The 15,215-nt window shown below is 38.1% G+C and overlaps 1 protein-coding gene across 2 annotated transcripts; it reads left to right on the forward strand.

Moving 5' to 3' along the window:
* Positions 1–1,601: 1,601 nt before the first annotated feature.
* arih2 (ariadne homolog 2) lies at positions 1,602–14,278 on the forward strand. 2 transcript variants are annotated; one of them, XM_079239254.1, is made up of 15 exons: positions 1,602–1,725; positions 3,760–4,285; positions 5,020–5,087; positions 5,478–5,550; positions 6,677–6,818; positions 8,439–8,560; positions 9,062–9,168; positions 9,348–9,465; positions 9,715–9,765; positions 10,005–10,026; positions 10,518–10,669; positions 11,283–11,426; positions 11,954–12,022; positions 12,244–12,369; positions 12,558–14,278. In XM_079239254.1, the coding sequence occupies exons 2-15, from the start codon at positions 4,022–4,024 to the stop codon at positions 12,627–12,629; spliced, it is 1,530 nt and encodes a 509-aa protein (XP_079095380.1). In that variant the 5' UTR covers positions 1,602–1,725; positions 3,760–4,021; the 3' UTR covers positions 12,630–14,278. The 2 variants fall into 2 exon arrangements, with proteins under 2 accessions (XP_079095380.1, XP_079095381.1); XM_079239255.1 differs by lacking the exon at positions 1,602–1,725 and adding an exon at positions 2,476–2,602.
* The last annotated feature ends 937 nt before the right edge of the window (positions 14,279–15,215 follow it).

Here is a 15,215-nt window from a genome sequence, read left to right on the forward strand (position 1 = left end):
CGGCCCAGGGAATCCTGATGCCAGGTGTACATATGGACACTCTTATGCTGGAACATGGTGTTCGTTATAGACAATCCATGACGAGCACAGAAGTCCAATAACAAAACACCATTTGGGTTCAGAGGGGGGGGACCATGCCTCCCAATCACTCCCCTCCAGGTCTCACTGTCATTGCCCACATGAGCATTGAAGTCCCCCAGCAGAACAATGGAGTCCCCAGAAGGAGCACCCTCCAGCACTCCCTCCAAGGACTCCAGAAAGGGTGGGTACTCTGAACTGCTGTTCGGTGCATAAGCACAGACAACAGTCAGGACCCGTCCCCCCACCCGGAGGCGGAGGGAAACTACCCTTTCATCCACCGGGGTAAACCCCAACGTGCAGGCACCAAGCTGGGGGCTGATGAGAATGCCCACACCTGCTCGGCGCCTCTCACCATGAGCAACTCCAGAGTGGAAGAAGGTCCAGCCCCTCTCGAGGGTACTGGTTCCAGAGCCCAAGCCATGCGTCGAGGTGAGTCCAACTATATCTAGTCGGAACCGCTCAACCTCGCGCACAAGCTCAGGCTCCTTCCCCACCAGAGAGGTGACGTTCCACGTGCCTAGAGCCAGCTTCTGCAGCCGGGGATCGGACCGCCAGGGTCCCCGCCCCTTGCTGCCGCCCAGCTCACATTGCACCCAACCCCTACGGCTCCTCCCGCAGATGGTGAGCCCACGGGAGGTGGGGCCCATGTAACCCTTTCGGGCTGAGCCCGACCGGGCCCCATGGGCGAAGGCCCGGCCACCAGACGCTCGCTCTCGTACCCCGCCTCCAGGCCTGGCTCCAGAGGGGGGTCCCGGTAACCCGCGTCCAGGCAAGGGAACATTCATGCCCAGGTTAGTCGTCATCATAGGGGTCTATGAGCCGTGCTTGGTCTGGTCCCTCCCCTAGACACCTGTTTGCCATGGGTGACACTACCAGGGGCATAAAGCCCCCGACAACATAGCTGCTAGGATCTTCGGGACGCACAAACCCCTCCACCACGATAAGGTGACGGCTCAGGGAGAATATGAAACAGTAAAAACAAAAAGCAGAGTGTGTACAGAAACATTTGAGCAGAATATAAACTGGAGACCCACTAGGTCAAAATGAGAAATACCCCCCTACTTTGAGCACTTAAGGCCCAAAATACAAAACTAACACATTTTTTGTGGTCCATTTGCAAGAAGGTGGCCAGGACATGGATGGCAGACATGTGGACCACATGTGCCATGTGGTTGGGTTTTGGTAGCCACATTCACATGGAGTCAAATGCTTTCATCTGAAGCCAAGAACATTTTTCATATATATTTGCACAAAACTTTTCTTTGAATTAACTTTTTTTTTGTTTGTTTTTAATCTAGTAAAGTGTTAACTATAAAAGATAAATATAACTGACCAAACTTTTTTGAGCTCAAGTCCTTTCACAGCTTTTACAATACAGATGTTTTGATGGACTCCTTTTTTAAAGGTCGAGGTGGGAAACGATCTTATAATGTAGTAATGATTGTCATCATGTAATTATGTTGATGCTCCAAACAGAGGAAGCTGGCGTGAGACCGCGGACGTGACGTCATTCGTAAGTACCCCTGTAACCGTCTATCTTCCGCCTTGCAGCCAAGCAAAGGATTGATAAACGCTGTGTGGATTTCCCCTCTCAAAGCCAGCTTCGGAGTGTTGCAGCGGGTCGAGTCAACTCTGCACTGAAAGGTAAACACTGTGGACCCCACATACTGGAAATTTACACAGAGGTTGTTGAGTAGGCTGTGTTTACTCTCGGGTTGCAGAGGGCCTTGTTTACATGGCAGTCCCCGGACTAGAGTAGGTAAGAGCCGAAGGCTTAGCTAAATGGAATAGAGAGGAGGGGTGGTTATCTGACGGGTTTTTCTTTTTAGGCATAGTTAACTTTTTTTTTTATTATTCATTTTATCTATTTATTTGGGCAAGTTTTGTACGCTTCCCCTGAAAACACACAGCCGTGTAGCCCGTTGTGGTCGTGGGTTTGGCTTGTCCTTATCTGTTGAACTACCAGCATGCTAGCTGCAAAGCTAATCCGGCTAACGAGAACTCAGTCAGCCGCTTTGCAGCTATGTGCTTTGGTTGTTTTGGAGGATTTTATTTATCTTGTGCGTCAAAGTCGAAGCGAAACGCCAATGTCCACAGACAACCAAGCATTTTCATGTTGCTTAATCCCGTTCTGAGCACATTACTTGACTTTTCCCCCCTTAAACCTGTTATCTAAACTGCTGAGTGGCTGTGTTACATTAGCCTAGCGAGATGTGTGTCACCCAGTTTGCTGCCTATTTTTAACCTGGATCGGGCGGAATGCGAGTGTTCGTCTGTCGCTGGGTTGGCACCGGGTCCGCCTGGCAGTCTCTCCCGGCTGGCTTCATTGTCTCTCCAGGTTCACATTTGCAAAGTCATATTTGAACCTCGGCGCCAGTCTTTGATGTTTGTTGACCTTAGTGAATATAAATCACATGTCGAGTTAAGCTGGACGACTTGGGAAGAGTAAATTGGTTTTCGGAGTGTAGTTTCTTTACAGTGGTTTACCATACAGTACAACACCGTTGAGAGGAACGTGTTGGTGAGTAGAAAAGATTAGCTCAAACGCCACAAGACATTGATAGAGATGGTGATGGAAATACTTTATGTTGTGTGGTTTTTTTTTTTTATCAAGTGAATTTAAGTTACAGCAGGCTAAATCATATTGAACAACTAATCTTCCAAACTGTAACATGACTCAGAAAAGCAGTAAGCTGGTGTAACAGAGGAACCTTGAGGTGTGGGAAGTAGAAACCTTGGGACCTAATTCAGTCACTGCCCATGGCCTTAAGATCATGGCGAGTTGTTCCTTCATGCAAAGGAGAAACAAGTTTCCCCCCCTAATTTAGGAACTAATATTTTCCACAAACTGTACATTTTAGCTTTTCAAAGGGTGATTATTCATTATAGATCAGATTAAGAAAGGAGATGAGGCTGGGACTTAAAATGATTTAACAGTAACTGGCTGGGCTGACATTAATTTATAGAGACTACTGTCTGGATAACTCTGGAGAATTTTAGTAAATAGTAGTGTAGATGTTACATGTTTAGCATTACACAAATTATGCCACTTTGTCACATAGATTCTGGCCTCAATCAATCAATTTTTTTCCAACACCAGTATGCATAAATTTGTTCAGAAAGTAAGAGTTTAACATATTCTGGCTACCTACATGGATCTTTTACCGGCCGTACATCAATGTTAATTGATTCTTTACACACTTTTATTCTGTTACATAGTTAAATTTCTATCAGAATTTGGAATTGGCCATTAGTGAGAGGTATAGGCTCTCAAATCAGCAATTCATCCCAATTCCCAATTATGCTGGTATCCTTAGATCATTTTCTTTCTGCTTCCTAATTGCATCAGACATTTATTTTAATTTTTAACACTCCACATTATACAGTTGCCTAAAGCATGCTCAAATGAGCTTTACCTTAAGAAAATCATGTAATAATGATCCATGTAACTTAAAGGTGGTGTGTGCGTGAAGAATTCAATGATTTCCCATAGAGATTTTTGACAAGACATTTGGTAATTATACAGTGGAAAGTTCAGTGTGCTTATTTCCAAATAATTACAAAATTTCAACTTTTTAAAACATTCTTTAAGCAGTCGTGTTCAAGTCTCCCAATCTTTTTACTCATTCTTCATTGGGAATTCTTCTTTCTGGTCTTCCTTTATCCCTCCCTCCTCAGATTGTGCTGAGACCCTGTTTCCAAATGAGTGACGGAGAGTGTGACTTCTTCTGCTTCTTCCGCTGCTGCTGAGCGCGCTCCATACGCGCCTCAGTCAGACAGGAAGGCAGGGTGTCTCTCAACAGTGACACTTGGTGGAAAGAAGGTGGGGAGAGAGGAAGAACTGAGCTTCAGTCAAGTCATTTCAGCTATAATTGGACCACTTGAATCCGACAGGTAGGCTGGTTGTCTACCTGTCTGGGTGATTGAGGCAGTTGACTTGATGTCTGTGGACATGAACAGCCAGGCATCAGACAGCAATGAGGAAGACTTCGGAGTGATCTCTGAAGAAGAAGATGACGACGATGGAGGAGAAGAGGAAGATCCGGGGGACATTGAAACCTATTATGAAGGAGTTGCCACAGACGTGGAGCAACAGGGCGCTGATTCCTTCGATCCTGAAGAGTACCAGTTCACCTGCCTGACATTCAAAGAGAGCCAGCGGGTGCTGACAGAGGAAGTAAACACTGTGGCGGCTGCACTAAAGGTGTGTATGTTTTTTTTTTTTTAAATTTTTAAATGTATTTTATTTTTATATAAACAATAACAAATGCATTAAAACTGAATAATTTCAGACATTCGACTTCCAGTTTTGTCAATATTGTATGAAAATGTGTGCAGCTGTGAATACATTAACTCTTTTTCTTCCCTAAAACATGACATCACAAAGGTGGTGTTTGAAAAAGGCAACACAGTTATGTTACCTGGATGAGAAAAATCATGTTTACTATAATTAGCTGCAAACTTTAGACTGGATGTAAAGTCTGATAATTTTTGGAGGTGGTAATTTGCACTTATCTTAAACAGTGACAACAAACAAAAGGTTGGGAAAGTAAATGCACTGTCTTCCTATATACATTTTATCCGTCTTAAATTTTCCCTCAATTTATTTAAATGTTGGATATCGTTTTGTCCATTCCTTGCAATGAAATATGTACAGTTCCTTGGTTAAAAAATAAAAAGTCTTTTGAAAAAGAGGAATCCCAATGATGCAAAATTTGTCAGTTTAATACTTAAATCTTACTGGTGTCTTTTTATGCATAATGTTGAATTGAACATTTACACTGTTTTAAAAGAGAATTAAAAACATAAAAAAATATATTGTGCATCTGGATGAAGCCAAAATTTACTGTTTTAGTAAGAGGCCATATCACCCTACTTTAAATGTTTTTTTTTTTTTAAATCACATTTCAGTCACTCTCTTCTTTTCTTCTTTTGCAGGTTTTACCATCAATAGCAAAACTGATCCTGGTGCATTTTCACTGGCAGGTTTCACAGATACTGGACAGGTATGTCTCTTTTAGTAAGTCACAATCCCTGTCTGTCATTTTCACATATCTAGTGTTCTATTACTTCTAATTTTTAATGATTTAACGTCTCCATATCTTTCTCACTATTGTCTATGTCCTATTGTGTATAATTTCCGTTAAATCTGTTATCAGTTTTCTTTAATCATACTCTATTACACTTTTGCTCTTATGGTTTGGCCTGCAGAACAACCAAACAAATTTTCATTTTTAGTTACATACCTTAGTTTGGTGTTTTATATGATTTTGAATTTCTAAAATCTATACAATACTGATATTTGAAGAATAAAAAGGGATTTTATACGTGCTTGCCCCCTTGAATTGTTTTTTTTTTTTTTTTTTTAAACCTCAATTCTGTTTGTTTCCCCGCAGATATAAGTCCAACTCTTCTCTGCTTTTGTCGGACGCTCTGGTCCAGCCCAGCAGCAGTTGCAGATCCTTCACTGTGAGTGGAATTGTTTTCTACTTTAATCTATTTGTTCACCATCGCACCTTTACTGTAGGGCTGTCACAATATGCTTTTGTCCCTATTTGATTCCAATTGTTTTGGGTGCCGATTTTATTTAAATTGCGATTCTCACAATTCTTCAATATTGCTGATTTTTGTAGATTAAAAAAAATGTATAAAACCTTTTTCTTTGCTAGTCATTTTCTTAATTTCAGTTAGGAAATAACAACACCGTAGCCAGACCATCATTCTGCTGCTATAATGCCCAAGAAGTAAAGTAAAAAGATAAATAAGAAAAATAAAAATTACCAAAATTTTATTTTGGATTATTTTTCATTTATTTGAAAAAAAAAAATCTATTTTTAGAGGGAAAAAAAAAATAAATATATATATATATATATATATATAATTTTTTTTTTTTTTTTTTTTTTTTTTTTTTTTTTGGTCTAAAAATAGATTTTTTTTCAAATAAATAAAAAATAATCCAAAATAAAATTTTGGTAATTTTTATTTTTCTTATTTATCTTTTCACTTTTATATATATATATAAAATATATATATTTATCTTTTATATATATATATATATATATATATATATATATATATAATTATATTTTTATTTTTTTCAAACCAAAAAAAATCGAGTTTGTAACAAATTAAAAAAAAAAAAAAAAAAAATATATATATATATATATATATATATATATATATATATATATTTTTTTTTTTTTTTTTTTTTTTTCTTTTGTTACAAACTCGATTTTTTTTTTTTTTTTTTTTTTGTTTGTTTAAAAAAAAAAAATCAATTTTAAAATTGTGAAGCAAAAAAATCCAGATTTTTGAATTTCCCACCTCTACTTTTCTGGTACTATGAAGTTATGCCAAATTGAATTAAAACCACTGATCCAATAATGCTGAAACAGCTAATATTTTATTTTTACTGAATGTGCATATTTGACAATTCATTTATTTTAATATTTTTTGGGACACCATTCTAATTTCATACACAAAAATGAACAAACTGTAAAGATGAACTGTTTGCTCACTAATGTTGTGTTTATGTTTTTACAGCGATATTAATGATTCATATGTTCATGACTACTGTGTGTTTTTGTGTTTTCAGGCCCCTCAGTCCCTACACTGTGGTGTGTGTCTACAGGTTGTACGGAGAGACTCCTTGCTGGCACTGTCCTGCCAGCACTCCTTCTGCAAAGCATGCTGGGAGCAGTACTGCACAGTACTGGTCAAAGATGGCATAGGAGTGGGTGAGTACTGTGCAGTGTATAATTTGTGTAAATCTCTATTGTCATCAAAGCTGGTATTAAATGGGGTGAGTCACACTTTGTGTGATCAGTCCACCTAAAGGCCTACTTATGTTTGCACTGGTGTGTATATATTTGTTTGTCTGGTTTTCATTTTAAAACTATTATTTTAGCCTTTGCTTTCTTACTAAGCAAATGGATTTTGGAGCTCAGGTTCATGTTTGTTCATGTGACCCTTGTGGATTTGATTTGAAACTATGAGAAAGAAATAATGTATGAAGCCGTTGCCGCTGCATGAAGGATGTTTTGATGCCTTCCATCTGTTAAGTTTAGCAGGCATACAGTTGCTGCAGCCTCATGATAATCAGTGTGCTGTAGTGGAAGCGTGTCCTTGTGTCAGCAGGATAGCAGATGGGTGTGTGGGTGTGTTCATGGATCGGTTTAAAGTTGTCACAATCTACTGTGCGTTTGGTAAAGTCTGTTCAGTGTCACATCAAGTTGTGTGCAGGTGCTTTTTTTAGCATGTAAAGTGAGTGTATTTCTATGCAGTTTTACTTCTTTTTTGTTACTTCTTGGAGGGCCTCTGACAAAGTTAGTCCACAGAAGCAGAGCCCAAGTCTGATAAGTGCTTCTATCAGCTGTACCAAGGACTTGTTTATGATAACTGATGACCTAAATACGGTTTCTGGGTCAGCTTAACAAAAAAAAAAAAAAAACTGTGATTAAAACCTGTTGGAGTCACAAATAAATTTGATTGCTTTACTTTATGCAAAATGTTTTTTTTCTAACATATTACTTCCAGTATTAGTTTCAGTCTGTTATGTTGGAGCTTTTTCAACTTCTTGAATTTCCCCTTAATAAGCACACTCGTCTAGACAGTTGAATGCATGTGGAGGGATTAATATCTCACAGAGGTATTTTTGGCCAACTTTTTTGTTATATTTAAAAAATAGTCAGGCCTCTTTTCACTTTTTTAATATGTCGGAAAAATTAAAGCTTTATTCTATTCTACAGTCATTTAGCAGACGCTTTTATCCAAAGCGACTTACAAATGAGCGATGTCTGATATAATAACTTGCTTCTTTCTGTGGTAGAGAGCCTATAACTGTCAAACCAGGACTGAAAAGATTTGGTTGTGTCACCGTTTCATGTGTGAAAGCAGAAATGTGGAATGGATAATCAATCTTGATCTGCCACTGACACACCTTTGACTCTGATTTAGCAAATTAAAGAGGTGAAATGGTTTATTGAAAGGAGATCAGCCAGTCCAGACCACTCTACTCAAACCAACAATGCCACCTTCTCTTACCTGATTCTAGCATTGTGGTGAAGGCAATGCTCTGGTTCTTCATGTAAAAATCATAGCCCCCCCACCCATGTGTGGTACCACCTCCAGTTAATCCCCTGGGAAACACTGCTACATGTTTCCACTATGAGTTGAGACTTCATTAATTAATTAATTCATTCATTATCCTAACCGCTTAGTCCAATGAAGGGTCGCGGGGAAGCTGGAGCCAATCCCAGCAGTCTTTGGGTGAAAGGCAGGGTACACCCTGGACAGCTCGCCAATCCAACGCTGGGCGAGTTGAGACTTCTTATTAAAATTTGTGTTTGTGTGTTCAGGCATTTCGTGTATGGCTCAGGACTGTTCCTTGCAGATGCCAGAAGACTTTGTCCTGCCACTGCTGCCAGGAGAGGAGCTGCAGGACAAATACAGACGCTACCTCTTCAGAGACTACGTTGAGGTGGGTGACTGGCTCTTTGTGTACCTATCTATGTACTCAAATGATGTGTCAAAGTTTGTAGTAGGAAGGCATATGGAGAGGCAGTGTGACAGAAAAAGCCAAATTCTTTCCATATGGTGTGAGTCTTTATTGTCTTTGCCACTTGTCCACCTAAACATCCAAACATGCTAATTATAATATAGAAATAATAATTTGTTGTCTTAAATAAACTCAGATTTCATGCCTACATATTCAGCTTTCATCTCCCATGTTTTCAGTTTTTGCATATAATTAAGGTGAACTGAAATAATTATTGTGTTCACAACAATCAAACGGAATAAAAACAAAAATATATAAAAACTGAACACCTTTTTCCAGAAATAATTACTATAAACCCCAATAATTAACAGAATGCAGTTACCATTTCTCTGAATTTAAAGTTTGGTCTGCATAATACTTTATTAGACTGGTTCATATCGAACATAGATTCATTCATTTGTGTTTCTCTATGCATTTTTGCAGAGTCACTTCCAGTTGCAGTTGTGTCCTGGTCCAGACTGTCCCATTGTCATCAAGGTGCAGGAGCCTCGGGCGCGAAGGGTGCAGTGCCGCTGTGGCGAAGTATTCTGGTAAGATGCGTAAGTGGGGATCAGGTGTCATCATGAAATTAATGCAACTTCCGCCTGTTTCCACAAACAATAAAATGTTGTTTTTATGCATAATATAGCATTTATTCAAGTTTGATTCCTCAATGCATATCAGTTTTATGTTGAGGCTTACAGTGTATACGTTCTTATCTCTCCTCCAGTTTCAAATGTCGTCAGATGTACCACGCGCCGACAGACTGTGCAACAATTCGGAAATGGCTGACCAAATGTGCAGATGACTCGGAGACTGCTAACTATATCAGCGCACACACTAAAGATGTATGAAGACTGCACATGAACACACACACACAAATACACCGACACACCGTAACTACTGTTACTTTCACATCCTTTATTTTTACACACATAAAATCATCTTGTTAAAACAAAAAAATCTATTTTTTTGTAATATAACAATGATACATTTCTCTAGTTTGATATAAAACTGTGCTGCACAGATTTAATGGGACATTTTAGAGCTTTTGTTTTCTCTCTCTCTCTGTCTCTCTTTATCTTCTTCTCTGCTAGTGTCCAAAGTGCAATATCTGCATTGAGAAAAATGGAGGGTGCAATCACATGGTGAGTAATGACTGAAACATCACACTTTCCTTGAGCACAGAAAATACTAAAAAGAAAAAAAAAGTTAGGAGCTCAACCTATCTTTTTTGTAAGCTGTGTGTGTGTGTTTTCTAGTTCAGGCAATAACTGAATAATTATGTGTGCATTTGCCTTCTGAGTAGAGAATCCTATTAAGTGTGACTTGCATGGTGGTTTATAGTTCACTCATTGACTCCCGCTTGTATGTTTTTATGTTTCAGCAATGTTCCAAGTGTAAACATGGTAAGATGTTTTTAACCATTTTATGTTTCAAAATCTGTTTCACTCTTCTTCTAAAAAAACAAACTAGATATTATTTGAAGCATGAAAAGCAGGAATAAACTTCAGTGTTAGTCTTTTTTTTCTCCTCTTTTTGTGTATTTTGGGTGTTTATGAGTATTTATAATATTAGCTGCAGTCTAACTTGTGCAGCTGCATTTTGAGTTGGATTTATATTCACCAATGTGTTTCATGTCACCAGCTTCATCTTGAACTGCTACTTTTATGAGATTAAAAAGTGGTAAAATCAAACTTTGGTTAATCATGCAGAGAGACAGGAATAATTTTACCAATAACATCACCACATCAGCCAACTTAAAATGCTGTGGACTGGAAAACTAAACTGTCGCTTGTTGTTTTTAATCATAGAAACTGAATAAACATGCTGCTCACTGTACCTGACGTGAAATCTGTGTGCAGACTCTGTAAAGATGTGTTTTTGTTTTTCCAAAAAGACTTCTGCTGGATGTGTCTTGGAGACTGGAAGACTCATGGTAGTGAATACTATGAGTGCAGCCGCTACAAAGAAAACCCTGATATAGTCAACCAGAGCCAGCAGGCTCAAGCCAGAGAGGCTCTTAAGAAATACCTCTTCTACTTTGAGAGGGTGAGTTTTTTTTCTTTGGGGGGTAAAACAAATCTGTCAACTCTGATGAAAAAACCTCAAGCAGAAACGCCTAAAGACCAGAATATTTTCTGATAATCATGTTTTACTAAAATAAGTTACAAGCACATAAAATATTTTAATTATTTAAAAGATTTATAATATTTATGTGATATTTTTTATTACCATTATTTATTATGGGCACCTGAAAGAGTACTTTCCTCTAATCCTGCTCTCTCTGTGCTTTAGTCTTCTTTGTTTTTGGTATACAGCTGTGCTTTGATTAAAATTGCCTCATGGAGACTATTTAAATGATGATATTGTCCAGAAACAAGAATCATTTGGGTTTCCAGATACATTATAACTACCTGGCTGTAATGCTTTTCTTTTTAAACAGCAATGGTGGATGGATTGGAACCATTTTCATATCAGCACAGATGTTGAAATATTTCAACGTATTGTCTGAATGTATTTAATGTGTAAAATAATAAATGTTAATGTGCATCAGAAAAAGTTTTCAGACAAAAAGTAATGTTTACTCTCTTCATTAAGTTGTACTATTATTCGGAAAGGGAAAAGTCTGGTATAAGTTTTTTTTTGTTCTTTTTTCAACAAGTGGGAGAATCACAACAAGTCTCTGCAGCTGGAGGCTCAGACGTACCAGAGGATCCAGGAGAAGATCCAGGAGAGAGTAATGAACAATCTGGGAACATGGATTGACTGGCAGTATCTACATAATGCTGCAAAGCTGCTAGCTAAGGTACTCTATGAAGTTTTGTTAATGTACGAATGAGGTGGGGAATATATATGTGTGTGTGTGTGTGTGTGTGTGTGTGTGTGTGTGTGTGTGTGTGTGTGTGTGTGTGTGTGTGTGTGTGTGTGTGTGTGTGTGTGTGTGTGTGTGTGTGTGTGTGTAAAACACACAGATATAACGTGTAAATTCCAACTTTGTTTGGATTACAATACAAGTTGTGATGTAGATTTTGATGCATATTAAACATTCTTTCAAAAGGTTAATCAGTCAACACCTAATTAAAACCTAAACTGATCAAGCTCCGGCACTGAACACTGTCTTCCGTTCATGAAATCTCTTAAAAGGGAAGATGTGTTCTTTAGTGTCCCTGTATATAATAATTAATTCTACCTGTCTACATAAAAAGCCTGACTAATAAATGAATAACTTAACTGTCTTTTGTCAATTTGACCACCTTTGATTAAAGTTAAATGCACCAAACTTAAATCTGTTTTTACAAAACCATCGCTGTCTGTTTTTCTTTTTGTTTGCAGTGTCGCTACACACTGCAGTATACATACCCTTACGCCTATTACATGGAGTCAGGCCCACGCAAAAAACTGGTGAGAAGCAAACTTACTTGTTGGGAGAATTATTTCATAGCACATGATTTAGTTATATCAACTAAACACATTGTGACCTTGGGTTCATTAATCTCTCTCCTTTTACATGTTACACCATGTAATCTTAACTGTGTTTGAAATTATATTTTTTTTAATCAAGGAGTGAATTGATTCCTTTTGGACTGATATTTCTGCTTTTCATCATGTTATGTCATCTGCAGTTTGAATACCAGCAGGCTCAGCTGGAAGCAGAGATAGAAAACTTGTCGTGGAAAGTGGAGCGGGCCGACAGCTATGAGAGAGGAGTGGTGGGAGGCGAAGGCGACCCTAGCGCCAGTGACAGAGGGGTAAGCAGCCCAACGGATGGGAGGTGTGGGAAAACCATGCTAGATAATGGTAGCTGAAGAGAAGTCACCAGGACAGAACTAAACCATGGGAATTTGACTTGTACAATGCTTGCAAACTTGCTGTCAATCACATGACACATTTATTGATGAGTGCTTGCTAATAACTTTATTTTACTTTTATCTTGCAGGATCTGGAGAATCAGATGCACATTGCTGAGCAGAAGCGACGTACGCTGCTGAAGGATTTCCACGATACCTGAGGCTTGCAACTGCAGAGCACCAGCATCTTTTTTTTCCCCCCTTGCCTCCGACATTTGTTTCCCTCCTCAACCATCCTTAGTGCAGTCATACTGACCCCTCCCTTTGCTTCTCTCCACTCACTCAGCTGTTTCTTTTGTTCTGGCTCTCCATCCTCTCACTCCCATAAAGCTGCAGGGTCGCAGAATGTCACGATTGTATTGCTGCTTTCATGTTTCATTCTCAACTCATTTACATCTTTTGGCTTCCGTCTCATTCACCGTGGTTACACTTGTTTCAACTTTTCATATCTGGTCAAAGCTTGAGGTATAATGTTTGGAAATAACATGGATTTGCCTGAATTTCACATACTCCAACATTAACACATACATTTTTTTGCTCACAAGAGTTTATGATTCACATATTATTTAATCTTTGGAATTACTTCTGTCATGGTGGAACTATTCTGAGACTAGAACCCCTGCAGACAGCTGAGAAGCTTCAGCTTTATTGGGAGAATCTATTTTTATTAATAAGATGAAGCCGATAGTAGATCTGTATTTTGTGGTTTTTGCAAACCGAATTGACTTGCAATTAGTATGTGATCTTGCATCTGGTTGCCGAATAGGTCTGGTCCTATCTGAAATTAAGCATCTGCTGTGGCGCAAGGGATTTATAGAAATGAATAAAATAATTGCCGGAGGTGTTGTAGTTGTTCTTGAAGCTGCATGGTTACATCAGCTGTTGTAAACCCTGACCTGTTCAAGCTTGTGTGGAGTGAACAGTAGAAAATGCATGTTGCTGCCAGTGCTCTGGCTCTGTTTTTTAACTTTTATCAACCTGACCAGCTGCACAAAATTATTAACGAATTGGTAGCAGAGCATGAAGGCTGTTAAAGTTAAAACAAACAAAAAAAACCAAAACAACTAAGTCTGTTTTGAAATGTGTTCAGGCACAAAAGTAAATTCTAATTAATCTTTGAAATAGTTATATGGAACCAAAACGGAAATCTGTATGATTTCATGTTCATGCACCCAAGAGTACAGAATGAGGTTGTGTATTTAGATGGTTTCACTTTTCTTTTTCTGTTTTTTTTCTTTTTTTTTTTTTTAGTATTCTGTTGAACCTGGAGGCCCTCTGCTTCTGCTGCCAGCAGATGATCATGAAGGACAACTGAATTAACTACTGAAATGACCCAGTTCTTTTCTCTTAGCATTATTATACCAACATAGTAACTGGATTGTGTAAAGCTTGTGTTGATCCAAACCAGACTGAGCCTTTTTACATTAAAATCTAACGCAGAGATCTCCACTGATCAGATGATAAAGTTGTTTTGGTGTAGCAAGTGCAATCTCAGTCATTCACACTCATCACAGAACCACCCAACACAGTCAGGCTCAAACACTCCACAAAAGAAAAAAAAAAAAAAGATTTGTCTCCTACCCTTGTGCACTCTCTTCATTCTCTACTGTTGTCTTGTTTTCTTTTGCTCTCTGGATTTTCTTTTCCCCCAGCTCATATTGTTCACTTTTTCTTCTGGGAAATGGCTGTTGATAGATCGTTTAAAAAAAAAAAAAAAATTGAAAAAAAAACACCAAAAAAATTGCTGTAATTTTCAACGGTTGTACATTAATACAGAAATAGAGTTACTGAGAGAGTTTTTAAAACCGGACCCTGTCTCTTGTGTGTTTATTACACTTACACAAACAGACCCAACAAAACAGAGTTCCTGAAGTTAATATGTAAGAGCCAGGTTCTGTGTTTCCAAAGCTGCAATGAGCTGTTTGCCTTCTGTCATTGGAAATTACATGGATTTACCTGATTTTTGTTCAATAATAGCCAATAACAAAAACACTTGACTGATTTGATTATTAACTTAGTTTTGATTATAAATTTTTCTTTAATTATCAAAACCTGGTTATTTAGATAACGACGTGTGACTTCAGAATTGATAAATTAATAGTTTATTGTGTATATCAGAGTAGAAAGTCTCAAAAGGTACTCAAACTACATATTAAATTCAGAAATATTGGATTGTTACCTGTACTACAGATGCAAATCTAAAAATTACATATGTACCAATGAAAAGTTTGGACACACTTTCCCACTGGATGCAATGGAAAAGTGTGTCCAGACTTTTCACTGGTAGTGTATATTACACCATTGTCTCTCCCTGTATCTGGCACAATACATTCATTTTCAGCAACTGGAAAAGATTGAGTATATAAAAAAAACAACAAAAAAAACTTGTTTCTGTTTTGGGGCCTGTCACCTTGTTGCAGGGCCCAGTGACTCTGCTATAGCCTTATATGGTCCAGTGTAACAGAGTGCCAAGAAAGTATTTACTGCTCCACTGCTCTGCTTGACCGGCTGTGCATGACCCAGTTAGATATTCACATGTAACAAGGACTGTGAGATCAATTGCACCCTCAAGTGTATATTCCAAAGAAGGACAAGCGGGAACATCCATTGTAAATCGGCTTCATGTAGCTGTGATTGTGAGATATATATATATATATATATATATATATATATATATATATATATATATATATATATATATATATATATATATATAAATAAGAATTTATACCTCTAACCTATATGTA

Source organism: Telmatherina bonti (genome assembly GCF_933228915.1).
Source record: "Telmatherina bonti genome assembly, chromosome: 4".
NCBI lineage: Eukaryota > Metazoa > Chordata > Actinopteri > Atheriniformes > Telmatherinidae > Telmatherina > Telmatherina bonti.

Bases quoted from the DNA above. Each gene is read 5' to 3' on its own strand.
- arih2 (XM_079239254.1), top strand. From the start codon at position 4,022: ATGTCTGTGGACATGAACAGCCAGGCATCAGACAGCAATGAGGAAGAC. The intron at 5,551-6,676 runs GTGAGTGGAATT...TTGTGTTTTCAG, and splicing joins GCAGTTGCAGATCCTTCACT to GCCCCTCAGTCCCTACACTG. The intron at 12,370-12,557 runs GTAAGCAGCCCA...TTTATCTTGCAG, and splicing joins CTAGCGCCAGTGACAGAGGG to GATCTGGAGAATCAGATGCA.